The sequence below is a fragment of the Peromyscus leucopus genome, chromosome 8a (genome assembly GCF_004664715.2).
Source record: "Peromyscus leucopus breed LL Stock chromosome 8a, UCI_PerLeu_2.1, whole genome shotgun sequence".
Lineage (NCBI taxonomy): Eukaryota > Metazoa > Chordata > Mammalia > Rodentia > Cricetidae > Peromyscus > Peromyscus leucopus.
The window spans coordinates 10,007,445-10,025,698 of NC_051085.1; the positions used below are offsets into that span (position 1 = coordinate 10,007,445).

At 43.9% G+C, this 18,254-nt stretch overlaps 1 protein-coding gene and 1 non-coding gene across 3 annotated transcripts; one reads left to right on the forward strand and one right to left on the reverse strand.

Moving 5' to 3' along the window:
- The first annotated feature begins 874 nt into the window (after positions 1-874).
- Ccn6 (cellular communication network factor 6) lies at positions 875-17,905 on the forward strand. Of its 2 annotated transcripts, XM_028874834.2 has the most exons (5): positions 1,046-2,269; positions 7,274-7,571; positions 10,132-10,374; positions 16,058-16,251; positions 17,419-17,905. In XM_028874834.2, the coding sequence occupies exons 1-5, from the start codon at positions 2,078-2,080 to the stop codon at positions 17,698-17,700; spliced, it is 1,209 nt and encodes a 402-aa protein (XP_028730667.2). In that variant the 5' UTR covers positions 1,046-2,077; the 3' UTR covers positions 17,701-17,905. The 2 variants fall into 2 exon arrangements, with proteins under 2 accessions (XP_037056189.1, XP_028730667.2); XM_037200294.1 differs by lacking the exons at positions 16,058-16,251; positions 17,419-17,905 and having other exon boundaries at positions 875-2,269; positions 7,274-7,548; positions 10,132-10,216.
- On the reverse strand, positions 15,831-15,965 carry LOC114696892. Its single transcript, XR_003735079.1, has one exon. It is a non-coding gene; the product is annotated as a small nucleolar RNA U109 (small nucleolar RNA).
- Positions 17,906-18,254: the final 349 nt, after the last annotated feature.

The following is an 18,254-nucleotide window of genomic DNA, read 5'->3' on the forward strand; positions in this document are numbered from 1 at the left end:
GTTGGAGGCAGAGAGATAGAGTTGATGAGCCAGGGACAAAGAACTTATCAAATCTGATGGCCAGTGAGGGGCAAGAATCACTGTGCCTGGGGATCTAAATACCAAGTGATTACCAAACCAGGAAAATAAAAATGAGGAAGAGCAGACTGGACCAAAAGCAGACACAGTTTTCTTCACTGAATCACTCCAGGAGCAGGATACCCCCCCCCCCCATGCTGTGGATATTGCTCTGTATGCTGTGAATATGTTGCTCTGACTGGTTAATAAATAAAGTGCTGATTGGCCAGTAGCCAGGCAGGAAGTATAGGCAGGACAAAGAGAGAGGAGAATTCTGGGAACAGGAAGGCTGAGTCAGGAGTTGCCAGCCAGACACAGAGGAAGCAAGACGTAAAAGTACTGGTAAGTCACAAGCCACTTGGCAACTTATAGATGAATAGAAATGGGTTCATTTAAGATATAAGAACTAGATAGCAAGAAGCCTGCCACTGTCATACAGTTTATAAGTAATATAAGTCTCTGTGTGTTTACTTGGGTCTGAATGGCTGTGGGCCAGGGCGGGACTGGAGAAAACCCCAGCTACACCCCAGTGATGCTCAGTCTTGACCATCAACTTGACAGGCTCTGGGAATCAGTTAAGAACTATGTCCTTCCTTGGATCCATAGGGGTGTTTTTTAGAAAGGACTAGCTGAGGTGGGAAGACCCATCCTGAACACAGGTATGGACTGGCGACCTGGGCTGGATAAAAGGGAGGAAGCAAAATGAGCTCTGCCTTTCGTCTCTACTTCCTGATTGTGACTGAAATGTGAACTGCAGCCCCACGCTCCTGCCTGACTTCTGTGCCTTGATGGACTGTGCATGGAAGCTCTTCTTCCTTAAGTCGTTTTTCTCAGGCCTTTTATCAAAGTGAAGAGAAAAGTAACTGATCGGAGGCCTCAGAGCTGCCGCAGCATGGGGTGTCATCTGGGTGGTCCGGTCTGCATAGATAGATAGATAGATAGATAGATAGATAGATAGATGACAGACAGATAGATAGCTGTGGGCTGTTTGTGTTTGTGTACACGCTGATAGCACTCCCGGCTCCGTGGGAACATCAGACTTCCAGCACTCACCATGGGAGGCCTTACTTATGTGCTACTTTCATGCTCCAAGAGGTGAGCCATGAGCTCAGGATAAGAGGTGAGCCATGAGCTCAGGATAAGAGGTGAGCCATGAGCTCAGGATATGAGGGACACCAGGAGTAGGCTAGGGGACAGGCCGGGATGAACAGGCATGGGAAGGTGTTTTGACTGCTGGGTCCTCAAGAAAGCAAGGCTCTGGTAGAGAAAGAAGGAAGGGCAAGAAGGGTACACAGAGGTCCTAGGGACAAGAGGGGACAGGCTGGTGACCACATGTGGGGAAGGATAGGTGGAGAGAAAGAGTACAAATTCATAAAAACTTAACTTTTTAGATTTTTTTAAAGGTTGTTTTAACTGATACATACAAACATAAAGTTGTACATATTAATGTGTATCTTGTAGAGCTTGGTAAGTTTTAAAAATCCTACTATTTTCTATGAATGTGAATGTTTGGCCCTAGCCTGGGAAAAATCTGGGGCTGACTTCTCTTTCGTCTCCCACGGAACTGTGACCCCAGAAAGGGGCCTAGCTTAGGCAATGCATTATGGGGGTCCACCCACACCCATTTAGGTGTACTGGTTACCGGTTCCCAGGGGTGAGGTATGTGTTGGAGTAGAGGACAGGGGTGGGGTGAGCTCAGAGACGGTGAGGTGAGGGCTCCCCGCTCAGGAAAGGCTTTCTAGAACATGAAACTCAGGTGGTACCTAAAGGGGAGGGACCATACCAGCACCCAGCAGAGGAATCACAGACAGAGACCGAGGACAGGGAGGGAAGATGTCTAAGGCCACCCACCTCCTGGAAGACAGGCTCAGACCTCGAGAACAGAGCGCCAGCCCTCCCTCAGAGAGAAGCCTCCGCTGGATTTTACAGAGTTTATCTGCAGGAAGGTGCTGGGCTCTCGTGACGAACTGTGCACACTGAAGTACTGCTAGAAGTCACATGGAGTAAGCAGGGCACTGGAATGGATCCTCAGAGGGAAAGTGCAGCCTGGGAGTCGGAAGCCCGGGAGGTGGAGACTTGGTTCCCTGACACAGGGGAGCTTTGTGCCCTAAGCAAGGACTCGCCAGTGCTCCTCCATCTCTCCATCCTCCCACGTTCCGGGATCATGCGCGGGCTCCTCTTTTGCACTCTGCTCATTACTGGACTAGCACAGGTAAGTCTTTGTTTTACGCCCAGGCTTCGGCTGCACTTCTTCAGACCCAAAGTAAAACGGCAAGATGGGAATGGGGAAAGATGCGGGTAATTATTTCGTGAGAAATGGGGAGCCATTTTCCTTTCCAGAAAGTTCTGTTTAATTTAGCTTAAGAGCTTTGTGAACGATGCTTGACATTTCCCCCTTTGAGGTGTACCCTCCGAAGTTTGCTAGCGATGTGTGAACAGTCCACAAACGTTACCTTGTATCTACTTACAGACCTTACCTTGTATCTATTTACAGTGTCCAGCCGCAGCTCTCGGATGGGTAATGCTGGCGGCCACAGCCCTAAACACTGTCCCTTAATGCAGGGTAGAGGCACAGGATCATCTTTCCACAGATTGCAGTGTGCAAAGAGCCCCTGGAAAAACAGTTTTGTGCAATGATTTTTTTTTTCCAGCTAAGCCTGTCCTTGTTTGAAAGGGGCACTTAGCAAGGAACATTTAGTTTTTAAAAATGTACTATTACTTTGTCTTTTCTCAAGCCTTGGGGCTCTCATTTTTTGTGAGTGACTGTCCATGGAAACTCCAGCTATTTCAGAGGGCAGATCAAAGGAAGTTTAATTTAATATGAGCAATTCAGTGTTTTAGTGTTTTTAATTGAGACAATTAAAGCAGGGCGACTTATTTATTGATTTATTTACATGGTGAAGGTCACTGCTGGCACGGAGGACTGAGCTCTGACCTCTTCTGGTCACTTAGAAAACATGCACGGATGAAGAGTTAAGAGCAGATTCTGGCCTGGGCAGCAGAGGTAGTTCAGCTTACAGGGGAAGCTGTTACTATGTTGAAGGATGTTAAGGTTTCAAAGGGATGCCTAGGAGGATGTCGGGTAGGGTTCTTCCTGTTCTCACAGTGGGAACACATTTCTTCAGCCGCTGTGGAACCAGCTCTCCTGTTCTAGATTCTGAGAGGAGGCAGGTGGTTATTGTCCACTGAGGGCTAGGACGCATTCTTAAACAGTAAATATTCCAGCACAGAGAGCTGTGAGCAGAATAGAAAATAAGTGCAGACACAAAAAGATATTGGGCTTAGACCAGAAAATATCACTTTGTGCTCATTTTCGTTACTAATTTTTTTCCTCCTCTTGGTCACTGGCATAAAAAAAACCTAAGAAAAACAACCAAGGGAAGGGAAGGTTGACTTTGGCTCGCAGGGTCAGAGGTTTTAGTCCATGGTTGTTGGCTGGCTCATTTCAGCCTCTGAGGAGACACAACATGGTAGCAGATTTATGTGACAGAGGACAACTTCTGTCAGAAGCAGAGGGAGAAGTCAGAGGAAGAGGCAGGGAAAAGCTGTAATGACACACCCCCAATGATGTACTTCAATAAGGTACCACCTGAAAATCCACGAATGTGTGGATCCATGGACCAGGTCAGCATACTCGTGATACATTCTGAACAATGGCAACCAGGCTTGTTGTGTGTGTACCTGTGGCAAACATGTGTGCCCATGTGTATAAGTGCTCATGTCTGTGTGTCTGTATGGTGGTCAGAGTTCAGCATTGAGTGCCTGTCTCTGTCACCTTATTTTTTTATTATTATTTTAATTTTTTTTTTTCGAGACAGGGTTTCTCTGTGTAGTTTTGGAGTCTGTCCTGGATCTCCCTCTGTATCCCAGGCTGGCCTCGAACTCACAGAGATCTGCATGCTTCTGCCTCTTAAGTGGTAGGATTAAAGGCATGTGCCACCACCACCCAGCCACCTTATTTATTTATTTATTTTTGAGGCAGGATTTCTCACTGAAACTGGCACTTTTATAGTTTCTACACTGGCTGTCAGCAAGCCTGGGGACTGATTCTCCCAGGTCTACCCCTAGACTGAGCTTTTCTAAGGCACACTTCCAAACATAACCAAGGGTTTGATGCCAGGCACTTTGCTAGTCAATATCTTAATCACCTTGACTCAGAACAACTGAACCAAGTGTGTATTAATCCCATTTCACAGAGGCTTGATACTAATAATAGGAAATTATTTAAGATCACAGATCTATCCCAAAGCTCAGATCTGTTTGTAGAACATTCTCTTGCATCATTCTTGTGGTTTTAAGACTTTGTTTTTGAAACAAAATGTCTGAAAAGAAAAAAATATGTGAAATTCCTTACAGTCTCAACATATTTTCTTTTCATGTGAGTCCTACTTTTTGTACTTTTGTATTACCATCTAATATAATTTCCTTGGTTTTTTTTTGTGAGGTGAGTCTGCTAAGAAAAACAAAAAACAAAAACAAATTCCCCCCACCCCCCCAAAAAAACCTAAGCCAGAAACACAACAAACCAACAAAACAGTTTTTGTTTATCTGGAAATTTTTATTCCACATTCACTAAAAAATATCTTTGCACATGTTTGTGTGTATGTCACTTTGGGTATCTATCCTCACCCTCCACCTTGGTTGAGATAGTTTTCCTGTTTACTGATGCTTCAGACAGGTCAGGCGGCCCATCGCTTCTGGGGCTGTCCTGTTAGCTCCCCCATCTGGCATGCTGGGAGTCCAGATGCACACTTGCATCACATCTGGTTTATACGGGTTCTGAATTCCTGTCCTCATGTTTGCAGTAAAAACTGCCCATTGAACCATCTCCTCAGGTCCTTTTGCTTTCATTTATGCTGGTTTCACTAGACACAGAATTCTAGGTTGACTGTTTGTTTGTTTGTTGTTTTTTTTTTTCTAGCATCTTCTCTGGGCACCTTTACCCCTCCCTCTTACCTCTTCCGCTGAGTCAGCTCTGTTCTCCTGTATGTAGCATTTCCCTCTTCTCGGGCTACTAGCGTGAATTTCTCTTTTATTCATGGATTTCCCCTGTGTTACTCTTTAATTTCTGGGATGGTCTAAAAATATTTCAAGACTGGGAAAATAAACATTTCCAGGTGGACAGTTTGGAGAGTGGACATTACAGGAGGGAATATATTAGTCACCTTTGCTCTGCTGTGGCCAAAACGCCTGACGGAAACAATTTGGCTCATGGTTTCAGGAGGCTCTGCCCTTCATGGTGGTAAAGCAGTTCATAGCATGTGGAAGAGGCTGCTCACGTTACAGCGGACCAAGAAGCAGGAAGCCAGATGGGAAGCAGGCAGGGGTAAAGGGATAAATATGGCCATACTCCCCAGCGCCATATTTTCTCCAGCTAGACCTTCCCACCTCCCAAATATTTCAGAACCTCCAAAAACAGCATCACAAGCTGAGGGCCAAGTTTTCAAAACAGTCTGTGGTTGGCATTTCCAAGTTCAAAGCATAGCAGGGAGCAACAGGAGAAGCAGGGACGAGAATGTGGCATCTCATAAACAGCAGGGCATAGAAGGAGACCATTGAGATGGGCATGGCCGGGACAGACTTGAAGGTCCCATGCTCAGAAGTTTGCACTGTAAGCGGCAGACAGTGGGTGCCGCCGGGGGACTTTAAGGAGGAATACAATCATATAGTATGGCATTTAGTATCTGTGAAATAAGGAAGAACAGACCTTGGAGCATGAGGACAATGCAGCAAGCAGGATTAGCCATGGCATGGCTATGATGTGGGGGAGAGGAGCTTGGCCTGGATGACTCCAAGTATTGTCTGGGTGAAAGATGAGCTTTGAACCCGTTTTTCCTAGAGGACATTTGGGTGTCCGTGCTCATTGGGTAGTCAGCTGTGTGGGCCTCTCGGCCAGTGGGGAAGTCTCTGCCAGGAATTCGGTTTTGAAGGCGCATAACCTAGGGAGAAAACCGAAGATGGGGTGGGAATGAGACCGAGAGGTGGTAGTACTGAGAAGTGAGCAACGCGACAGCCAAGTGTCTAAGGTACAGTCCAGCACAGGCTAACAGGCCAGGAGATCGGGGATGGTCAGGTGTAATGAACCCAGGGGGAAGGGTTTCACCTGGAAGCACGAGGGACTCATGCCCTGTGAACACAGAGTGGCATGAACTGACTTATTAAAAAGTCACTGTGGCTGCTGAATAAAGGTGACTGTATAGGTGGCTTTTCTAATCATCCAAGTGAAAACTAATAGTGGATTGGATCACTGTAGTAGGAGTGAGGATTTGGAGGCCAGGGGGTAATGGTGGTGATTGTTGGAGGCCAGCTCCAACCTGTTGAAGGGTTCTTGGGGGAGGGGTGAGGAATTGAGAAGTATTAGATAGAAACAGAGACAGAGATGATGACGATGAGAAAGACAGAGACATAGGATAGCTTCGGGAGGGCCCTGGGTCAATACCCAGTCGCCTGACTTTATTCGTCATGGGCCTTTTATACATCAGCAAGGAGAAGGGCAAAAGACCTCCCCCTCCCAAGGTTAAGGCATAAAATACCAGCAAATGTAGACCCTTCAAAACTCCTGGTACCCATGCCTTTGGCCAAATCATCCTATTATGCAGCCCTGCTGGGCAAAGCAAGGTCAGACTTTCTGACCTTGAGTAAGGCCTTACTAGGGAGCCTCTGTGGGCCCCCAAAGGTGATATATTTTAAAGGCACGATCAACAAGATTTATCACTGAAATTGGATGCTAAAATGTGAGTTCAGCATGATCCAATACACAAGGTATTTTGGAAAAATGCAACGGACATTTGCTCAAATAGGGAATGGGTAGATGAAAAAAGGTGACTGGAGGAAAATGGGAAGTTCGCTCTGGCTATTTACCATCTAAGTGGGGCAGTTAAGCAGTGAGTTCAGAAGAGTGAGCTGGTTGGGAGATGAGATGAAGTGAGGGGAAAGGAGAGAGCTTACCAAGAGGCTTCAGTGCTGAGCTCAGGAGGATGAAAACGAAGCAGCTCGGAGACTGAAGAGTGGTGTAGAGGAGGAAGAGGAAAGAGAGATGTCTTAGAAACCCAGGGAGGAGTCAGGGAGAGGCCACATCAAATACTGATACTGTAACTCACCAGACTGTGAAATACTAATAATAGTGTAGCTCACCACCTGTTTGGCACACATCTCCTACAGACCTAAGGGTTGTCTCAGGAACCTTTTCTAACGTCACCTTTATCATCAAATGAAGCTCTGCTGCAGGACGCAGGACACCGTGTCACCAGACACGACCCCTGGAGGAGGGGCTGGAGATGCATCACAAGTGCATCACCGTAAACAAGTCTGTCGCTGGCCCTGCAAATGTCCTGCTCGGAAGCCCAGTTGTCCTCCTGGGGTGAGCTTGGTGAAGGATGGCTGTGGATGCTGCAAAATCTGCGCCAAGCAACGAGGAGACGTGTGTAACGAAGCGGACCTCTGTGACCCCCACAAAGGGTTGTACTGTGACTACTCAGCCGATGCGCCTAGGTACGAGACGGGAGTGTGTGCATGTAAGTGTCTTCTGGGCCCATTGGAAAAGGCTGAATTGAGACACATTGCCCTGCCCGACTGTTAATTCAGGGTGTGAATTTAGTTCAGATGGGTGCAGTTTTTGTGCACCGGTGGGCTGCCTCAGTTGTCCTGGATAACATGACATTCATAGGCGTGCCTGTCATGGTTATCTTGCAGTTCTCTGGTTGCTGTTTTGCTGTTCTGTTTTTGAGATGGGATCTTTCTACACAGCCCTGACTGTCCTGGAGCTCGATATAGATAGACCAAGCTGGCCTAGAACTCACAGAGGCCCACCTGCCTCTGCCTTGAGTGCTGGGATTAAAGGCACGTGCCACCAAGCCTGGCTCAGGTAGCAGCTTTTCATGACAGAATATAGGAAAAATCATGTAACTAGGGTCTGACTTTTAAAATGATAGCTTTTGTTAGTACTGTCTAAAATTAATCCGAATTCAGCCTTTCCTGAAAGGAGAAAATAATCCGCTTTAAAAATGCATGGATGTTTTTCTTCAGAAGGAGAAGGAGTGGATGGGAGCGGGGAGCACTGGGAGTAGAGGGAGGAAACTTTGGTCTGGATGTAAAAACAAACTTGTGGATGTAAAATGTGAGGAAGTAGACGCGGCATTCACTTTCTGCTGTACTCTGTCTAGCTGTGATGTATCTCCCCACAGGTGGTTTCACATAAAACATGAGATCTTTAACAGCAAACGGGGGAGGCGATCTAGAACTGAGACCTCAGCTACTGCCAGGGTTAGACCTAGACCACAGATTGGCCTGTAGCTGGTGCCTCATGGAAACACAGCTCAGCCGTTTACAGTCTATGCCTGCTCCACAGAGCAAACCAGTGTGGAGACCATGCAGCCTGGAATGACTAAGCCATTCAGTCTTTTATGGAACATGTGCTGACTTCTGAGGTAGAATACTCATTGTCAAACTTCTGTTTTAAAGTCCGGGCATTTCTTTATAGTCCTAGCAACCCCTGAGGATTAGAGCTTCTGCTAATGTGGGTTTTTGTCAATTGATATTTAATGGTTTTGTAATTTTAAAGTTTGTTTAAATGAAACACATCCAATATAAGCTAATAGTAATAATATATTTTTCTTAAAAAAGATTGACAGCAAAGAAAACTTTAGTGAGGAGAATGGGTAATTTGAATTGCTAAGCGGTCTTATAAATAAAAAACCCAGAGCCAGATATTGGGGTGAAAACTGAGAGACCAGAGGAATAGAACAAGCCACGGCCAACCTCACCTCGACAACTCCTCAGCCACTCCTGCTTCCATGAATCCTGAATGAAAGCCTCTGAGTCCTCACCCCTAAGGGTCTCAGTTGTCTGCTCTAAAAAGTCTCTAGTCCCTGGTCCTCACACCTTATATACCTTTCTGCTTCCTGGCATCACTTCCTGGGATTAAAGGCATGTGTCTTCCCAAGCAAAGACATGAGACATGTGCTGGGATTAAAGGTGTGTGCTACCCTGCCTGCCTCTGTTCCCAGTGTGGCCTTGAACTCACAGAGATCCAGATGGATCTCTGCCTCCTGAGTGATAAGATTAAAGGTGTGTGCCACCACTGCCTGGCCTCTATGTCTAATTTAGTGGCTTGCTTGGTTCTTTGATCCCCAGATAAGTTTTATTTGTTAGAACACAAATAAAATATCACAAGAATGCTGTTTTACATTTTTCTAAGGACAAGTACCCAAAAGGCTGAGCACAGCCACTTCCTGGACTGCCCAATCGGTTCCAGCGATTGCCGACTGTCCCACTGATGTCACACATCAGTGACACAGCCTGTTACGTCCCAGTGTCTTGAAGAGCCTTGACTTTTCAGATTCTTTGAAAATACACCAGCTATTCCTAAGGGGTTGGTGGAGCACATTTGGAAAGTTGCTCATCCTGAAGGGAAGAGTCCTGGGAGGAAGTCAAAGTCTCCTCCAATTCCCAGTTACCTTGCAGTACTCCAGTTAAACCATGGTTTCTCCAGACCGCCTATGGAGACATTCTGGGCTGTGTTTGTGCATCTGAGTAGATTTGTCTCCCCAGGCATCAACCCTTTATTTATAACCACCTCCCTGCCACGCTTAGGATTTTAATAGCTGCCTTCACTCCAAGCAGAGCTTCTGGGTTTTTTAGAAGTGACTACTTGGGGTTTATAGCCTATACAAAAATACAAACACCCCACTTTGACCTTTCTGTAGATGCTTTGTGAAGGAGAGCCCAAAGTGGCGTAAGGGATTAAGAACTGCATTAATAAGAGACAGCTATAGGGCTGGAGAGGTGGCTCAGCGGTTAAGAGCATCTGGCTGCTCTTCCAGAGGTCCTGGGTTCAATTCCCAGCAACCGCATGGTGGCTCACAACCATCTGTAATGAGATCTGGCGCCCTCTTCTGGTCGGCAGGCATACATGCAGGCAGAACATGTATACACAATAAATAAATTAAATCTTAAAAAAAAAAAGATTTGTTTAAAAAAAAGAGAGACAGCTATAATTGGACTAGGTCTATCTAGCCAAGCTATATAGTTTTATTATTATTATTTTTTGACAATCTGCTGCTTTTTTCTTTTCAGATCTTGTGGCTGTTGGATGTGAGTTCAACAGGGTCCATTATCAGAATGGTCAGGTATTTCAGCCGCATCCACTGTTCAGTTGCCTCTGTGTGGGTGGTGCGATTGGATGCACACCCCTCTTCATACCCAGGCTGGCTGGCAGCAACTGTTCTGCAGCTGAAGATGTAAGGAGATCTGGTACAACCAACTGTAGCCTGGGACCACTGCAACAGGGGCGCTCGGCAGGCTACAGAGCAGTGCCAGGTGATCCTCAAAACTGTAGCCCAGGAATACAGTACCAGGGACACTCGGCAGGCTACAGGGCAGTGCCAGGTGATCCTCAAAACTGTAGCCCAGGAGCACAGTACCAGGGGCGCTCAGCAGGCTACAGGGAAGTGCCAGGTGATCCTCAGCAGGCATGCTTTCATGGATTTCTTCCCGTGGTTCTTCCATGATTCCTTTTATGCACCTCAGGCAGTAAGAACTCCGTGGTGTTTGCCTCAGCCAGGTATATTCCAAGTGTCTGAAAAGGAAATTTTATATTTTGGTTTTGAGGATAAAATATTCTGGTTTTTAAAACCTACTAGATCAGGAAACTTCTAAAATCTTATACATATTTTTATCCCCAACCCTTTCTCATGAAAACTTGAACAAATACTGTTCACATGTACTCTAAAAACCTCTCATTTGTAATCTGTTGTGGGCAAGAAGTTTGACCATCCAGTTTCTGCATTTTCAAAGTTTTTTATATGGTACCAGCAGGAATGGAAAATTGATTTAAAAACTTTTTTTTTTTTTAGGACTAACACATTTTGAGGTTCAAAATATTATTTTTCAAAACTAGCAACAGCTCCAGTTTTCTTGTTCACTTTGAAGCAGGCCACTCTGTCTGTAGTTAGGATGCAAAGTAAGGCTCCTGAGTGCGAGGTGGCTGCAGGTGTAAACGATGTACTTGCATGCTGGAGAATTCTCCAGATAGGAGTTCCTCTAGGCTCACCTTCACCATGTTGTTAGTCACTAAAAATTATTATCAGAGAAATGACTTTCAGATATTTAAAAATACAACAAACACCCACATCCTCAGGGATTTTCGTTGGGCCAGTTAGTTTGACAAACATTTGCCAGGTGGTTTACATGTCACCCAGCCAGTAGCATGGCATTACTCATGTTCCTAAGAACTCTGAAATGGGAAGCTACAAAAGTGAGCCAATCTCCTACCTCTGGTATCTGAGATTTAGACCTCGGTGTTTCAAAGGCATGCTCAGTCTACCACAACTCTCCTTTGCTTATATGTTAAGATGCATTCATGACCACACAGGAATTTAGCTTTCGCTGCTAATGTTAGTGAAAGCATATGCTTTTTAAAATGCATGTGTGAAAAAACTAATATTATCTATTATTCAAATCTAGCTTTTGCTGGGTCGGTACAAAGCAAGCAATTGCCTAATCCCTCACACTTTTCTCAGTGCTCACCAACACTAAGCTTTTGTTTTATTAATCTCATAATTTCTTTGCTTTTTAATGAATGCTGAACAAATTCCTGAACTGCAGGCCTTGGTGACCTGTACCCAGGGTAATTAGCAATGCAATAATCTAAGCTGCATTTATCTATTGCAGATGTGTGCCAGGCTTCTAATCTGCTTCCTGCACTGAGGTCTTTAACTGTTGTTTGCCCTCCACTTCCTGCTCAGCTATGTGAAGTACAAGATCTCACTGCTACACCAAAGGCAGCATCGTGATGACACTTATCGGGCAGCGCATGCTTCAAAGTGACTGATATTTTCTATTGAGGTGGTAGTTTTTTTTTTTTTAATCTTTTTTTTTTTTTCAGCTTTAAGTTGATATTCTCAATGTATAACTGTGGGCTCAAATCACCACTTTACTCCCAAAGTATCAATTTTAAGATGTACTGTGGGGGGCCCACCCCTACCTTTTACAGGGTTCCTATGAGGAGGAGAGATGCATAAGGAGTTAGTAGATAGAAAGACAGTAGAGATGAAACAGAAACACAGGATAGCTTCGGGAGGACCTGGATCAAAATCCACTGGCCCCTTCTGTCTCTTCTAAAGGGCATTTTAAAAGAATACCAAGGGGCAGGACAAAAGACTTCCCCCTTGCTAGATCAAAGCACACTGCACAGCCATGTGCAGACCCTTCCAAACACCTAGTAACCACACATGTCATCAATCCACCCCCTTATGCAGCCCTGCTGAATAAAGTAAGCTCAGATCTCACTAGGTAAAGAGCCCCTCAGGCCCCTCAGATAGACTGTGTCTGCCTTATGTTGTCTTCTTCAGTTAGACAAACCTTACCCATCATTTGTCTTAGGTTGGCAGCTAACAAGAAGAACGTTGCCTGTCCCTGACTACCAGCCTCTGGCAAGAGGGGGTACAGAGCTTAACTCAACTCTTGACTTAGGTCCCTACTAAGAGCTTGCAAGTAGTTTGAACAACCCAGTAATTCCTAGCCTATATGCCCCAGTGAAGGAGTAGAGGATGACCAAGATGGAATATTCTTTTTTGAATGGGTCTTAAGATGTCTATAACAGCCTTAGCTGTGCCAAGCCCTTTTTTAAATCAATAAAGTCTTGATGTAAATGGCATCAAATAAATTGCATCAAACTTAAAGCTTAGCGGCCCTTAGCTTCACCAAGCCCTGGCTCATTAATGTCAACATAATTCTAGTTTGAGCATACTATACATATTTACAACTAGCATGACTATATATTTACACTTCTTATAAACTTACATTTAAAAGCATACTCTCTGTAGGATTACCTTGTAAACTTTAGCAAACATCTAAAACATCTCTTAATAGAACTATTTACATTTTCTTCCAACAAGATGGAGTACATGAATCAAGAATCACCAGTTAAAATTGCAGGTAAACTCAAAACTGCTTCATTTCTGAAGTTCACAGTCAGTTTTGATAACATCCATAAAGTTCCCCTGACAGTTGGAAACCAGAGCCTAATTTGTCAGTGGCTCTAGAGTCATATCCATCTCCTTCGACCCTGGGATTTGGTGACTGCTGTTGCTAGAGGGCTGTAACACTTGGAATGACGCCACTCCCCAAAGCCACCTTTCCTGCTGGCCCTTCCAGCCATTCTGGAATTGGCAGACGTGTGCACAGCAGCTGCCAGCTGGGGGACTGTCCTGTCACCCAAACTCACTGCAGCTTCCCTGAGTGCCACAATTCAAACAAACATTGCTGAAACTTCACTCAGTTACAGCAGCACTTCCAGTTTGTTCTACCCAGAAGCCTCGCCTCAGGGTGAGGGTAGAATTGCTGTATTGAGCTTCTGTAAAGCTTTCAGAAAAAACTTCTTGTGCATCTATTAGGAACCATCTTTCTTAAAGGTGCCTCACATGTCATTAGAGCTAACATTCCTCTGTTCCACATTTCTCACCAAACACTCAGACATTCATCAGGCTTCTGGGGGTACAATTTCCCCCTTCTTAATTTTTTAAAGCTGCTTAAAAATAAATACTGGCTTGAAGGGGAGACAGGACTAGCAGAGAGGGTTGCCATATTCCAAGAGGTTTTTTATTTTTTCTAGGGCAATTACAGCTGACTGTCTCTTTCTGATAGATGTTACTTCCAGGTGAATCTAATTTTGCCCATACAAGAAGAAAAGAGATCTGAGAAGGAAAGACCTGAAAAACTTTCAGTTTTTTAGAGAGAAATTACTAGATTTTCTCCAAGACTTCTATTCCCTAAAGTTGGCTTTTGCCAAGAGGAAACTGATTCTGATGGTACTGTAAACTGATTCTGTAAAAGTGTTCTCAGACACTGCTGGTGGATCGGAGGTTTTTGTCTCTCCCACGTCAACTTCAGGGAAAATTACCCAATGCTTCTCAGGGCTTAGATCTAAACTGTCCTAAATCAACACCCACAGGCTAAAAGCTTCTATGGGAATCTTTTCTGGCCCATATTCCTCATAATATTTTTTGCATTTCAACCACAATTCTTGCCCAGGAGTCTGTGTTCAGTCCCAAGAACACAGGTCCTCTGTCTCGTTGCTTTTCTAAGTTTTTTTTCCCTATACTTATATTCCTATATTTTACCTTACCCTAAGTTTTTTTTCCTATACTATATTACTATACTTAAACCTATATTTTTATTTAATAGAAATTGAGAGAATGAAAAACCTAGACAAAGAGAGGTACTCACTGCAGCCTATTTCTATACTGCTTTATATTTACAGTTATAGCTCCCAAATAAAATACCACTGCCCTTATTCTTCACTACAAAACCAGACATGTCCAACTGCTTCCGTGGGGTCCTTCCCTACTCTCACTTAACTTCCTCTGCACCCAAGTCCCTAGTTCTGGCACCATTTGTGGGGGCCTACTTCCATCTTTTACAGGGTTCCTATGAGGAGGACAAAGGTATAAGGCATTAGTAGATAGACAGTGGAGATGAGACTGACAGAAGCATAGGATAGCCTCAGGAGGACCTGGATCAAAATCCACTGGCCTCTTCTGTCTCTTCTAAAGGGCTTTTTTAAAGGAATGTCAAGGCGCAGGGCAAAAGACCTCCCCCTTGCTAGATCAAAGCACACCACACATCCAAGTGCAGACCCCTTCCAAACACCTGGTAACCATACATGTGGTTAACCCATGCCCTTATGCAGCCCTGCTAGGTAAAGCAAGCTCAGATCTCACTAGGAAACCTCTGTGGGCTCCCACAATGTACAACTTTAGAGAAATGCCTTGAGGTAACAAGTCTATGCTGTTTACTTACTATGAACTAAGAGGTCTGTTCCACTTGAGTACAGTAACAATCTCCTAATGTTTTTTTCATGGAAAATTATTATGGAAGAATTATCTTTTTTTCCTGTTTCTTCTAAGCAATAGGCAGTGAAGGGGTTCCATTTCTCCATTTGGAACTCATCCACAGTTGCACTGCTTAAGTATTTCACAGGTGGTTTTATGTAGCTATCTTACAGAGAGTACTGTAGGCCTGACAACAGGGAATGAGACAGACATTTGCAATGATTTATATATAAACTAATTTAGTGCAGTGTGGCATTGATTCAGTTTGTTATACATTTGCTGTGCAAGTCTGGTGACCCGAATTTGAGCTCCACACAAAGCGGCAGGGACAGACTGATGACATAGAGTTGTCCTGACCTCCACGTACACACTGAGACCTATGGGCCTCACCCTGACTAAGATTTTCTAAGATTTTAAAGCAGAAGAGACTGGTTTTCTTGTCTTATTCTTAAATATGATTTTATTTTAGATTTTAACATATCATGAAATTTAAATACTAAGATCATACTATTACATCAGTCATGGTGATACAGATATGGAGCCTATATTCCTAGTGCTTGGAAGGCAGAAGGATTGCAAGTTAGTGGGCAGTCTGAGCTACACAGTAAAACCATGTCTTAAGGAAAGAAAACCCATACTATTCTGATTAATGTCCCAAATTCCTTCATCCTACCAACATTTACTTTGGTATCTGCTGAGAATATCAGGCAAAAGCAAACAGAAGACAGGTACTGATCGGAACCAGTCTGATACTCAGAAGATAGACATGTCAGAATGCCATCAGTGGGTGAAGATAAAGTCTTTATTCCCTAGGAAACTACACGGCCAACTTGACAGAAAGGAACTTAGGGACCAGGAAGGAAATGGTGACTTAGAACATAAGCACTTATACTTTCATGCAAAAAGCCTTACAACTTTTATTTTTTTTTTTATTTATTTTTTTAATGTAGGAGAAATATACTACTACTCAACCTGTACTGTAAGGTTGGTAGCCCTGATAACTCCTTGATCAATGTAGCATGTTATGGATACATTCCTACTCCCAAAGAAAAGAGGGGCAGATATGTCCACATGCAACTTACAACTTTTAGATACCGACTTTATGTTTAAAAATTAAATCCAGGTTAAGTACGTATATACATACATACGCACTCCCTCATTTATGTTAGCTTATAGGAACCTTCCGCTTACTTGGAAAAAAAAATGCCTTGTGCAAGCAACCAAGTGGACTCCCTGCTCCAGAACATGTGGAATGGGGATTTCTAACAGGGTAACCAATGAAAACAGCAACTGTGAAATGAGAAGAGAGAAGAGGCTATGCTATATTCAACCCTGCAACAGTAATATATCAAAGGCCGTGAAGGTAAAGTGTAAACAGATTCAACTGAATTATGCATCAATGTTAAGAAGTTCCTGAAAAGTAAATATGTATATACATTCTGGAGGGAGGCATAGTATTTGGAGCTCATCAAACAAAACCACCTCACTGTGACTATTCTTCAAGTCAAATTGTCTCAGAGGACAACAGGTATTGATCTAGCTCAACTCTGCAGAAAATTTTATATAGCAGTGATGTTAACCTGCTGATTGTAGGTGTTCTGTCAGTTTAATAATGTGGGTCTTTCTGGGCGGTGGTGGTGCGCTCCTTTAATCCCAGCCTGGAGGGAGTGAGAGGCAGGCAGATCTCTGAGTTCAAGGCCAGCCTGGTCTGAGCTCAAGTTCCAGAACAGCCAGGGCTACACAGAGAAACCCTGTCTCAAAAAACAAAACAAAAAAAAGCCCACCAAACAAAAAATATGGGTCTTGAGTAGCCCAGTTTCTTGTAACCCACCATGCATACCGTTCCTTTAGAATAGATACTTCTTGGATTCTAACTTTTTTCTTGTTTATACTAATTGTAGAAGTGGAACCACAGTATTGAACATAAGAGTTCCGGCTGTTATACCATAGCTATGAAAACAGATGTTCTGATCATAGTTAGATGACTGGCTGGCTTGGAGGAGGATCACACCACCATGCTCTGCACACTTTAAACTTACCAAAGAACATGTTACCCTACAGCGGGCACAACATTGTAGAGCTGCTCTGATTTTTTGACTGAGGCAAGAGAATTATCTTTTTATTTCCTCAGTTTTGGAGACGAGGTCTCTCTATACTGTCCCGGAACTCACTATGTAGTCCATGCTGGCCTCAAACTCACGTATTTACAGAGAAGAGAGCCTTAGCTGTCACAAACAACTACTACTATTAGTACCCAAGAAAGAACTGTATCTAGTGTCTGTCATGAAATTCTTTTTTTTTTTTTTTGTTTTTTTTGTTTTTCGAGACAGGGTTTCTCTGTGTAGCTTTGCGCCTTTCCTGGAGCTCACTTGGTAGCCCAGGCTGGCCTCGAACTCACAGCGATCCGCCTGGCTCTGCCTCCCGAGTGCTGGGATTAAAGGCGTGCGCCACCAACGCCCGGCATGTCATGAAATTCTTAAGTTAGTGTAAGCCAATTCAAAGAATGACTGTAACTTTATTATCTTTTCAGATCCCCAGAGGAAAAACCTGTCAACCCACTTTCCAGCTCTCCAAAGCTGAAAAGTTTGTCTTTTCTGGATGCTCAAGTACGCAGAGTTACAGACCCACTTTCTGTGGGCTGTGCCTGGACAAGAGATGCTGTGTCCCCAACAAGTCTAAAATGATTACGGTCCAGTTTGACTGCCCCAGTGAAGGGTCATTTCAGTGGCGGATGCTCTGGGTCACATCCTGTGTGTGTCAGAGAGACTGCAGAGAGCCAGGAGATATATTTTCTGAGCTCAGGATTCTATAGAGCCAAACACAGGCAGGAAAGTTGAAGGCCAAGTCATTCATGTCATAGAATCAAAAAACTAGAGTGACTATAAAAGGTTGAAAATTTTATTTAATGGATTTAAAACAGAAAGAACGAGTCATTCTTCAGTTGCTATATTTGTGACATCAGAAGTTTCTAAAAAATATTCTAATAAAACAAAAATGAATGCCTGAAAAATTTTAAATACAACTCATTTCTTGAGCATATCCCTATAATTATGTAATATACACAGATGATACCATATAAGGATTTCACATATAATGGGAAAAGAAACAATTTATAAGGAAACATTTTCTATAGATATAGAAAGACATAATTTAAATTTTATCCTGCCCTTGGCAATGCAGTCTATCAGATCCATCACATGATAATTAGAAGGAAAGCAAGATTCTTTATTTATTTATTTTTGGTTTTCCAAGACAGGGTTTCTCTGTGTAGTCTTGGTGCCTGTCCTGAAACTCAGGCTTTCCTTGAACTCACAGAGAGGCTCTGCCTCCCGAGTGCTGGGATTAAAGGCGTGTGCCACCACTGCC

Bases quoted from the DNA above. Each gene is read 5' to 3' on its own strand.
- Ccn6 (XM_028874834.2), top strand. From the start codon at position 2,078: ATGGATCCTCAGAGGGAAAGTGCAGCCTGGGAGTCGGAAGCCCGGGAG. The intron at 2,270-7,273 runs GTAAGTCTTTGT...CATCAAATGAAG, and splicing joins TCATTACTGGACTAGCACAG to CTCTGCTGCAGGACGCAGGA. The intron at 7,572-10,131 runs GTAAGTGTCTTC...TTTTCTTTTCAG, and splicing joins CGAGACGGGAGTGTGTGCAT to ATCTTGTGGCTGTTGGATGT.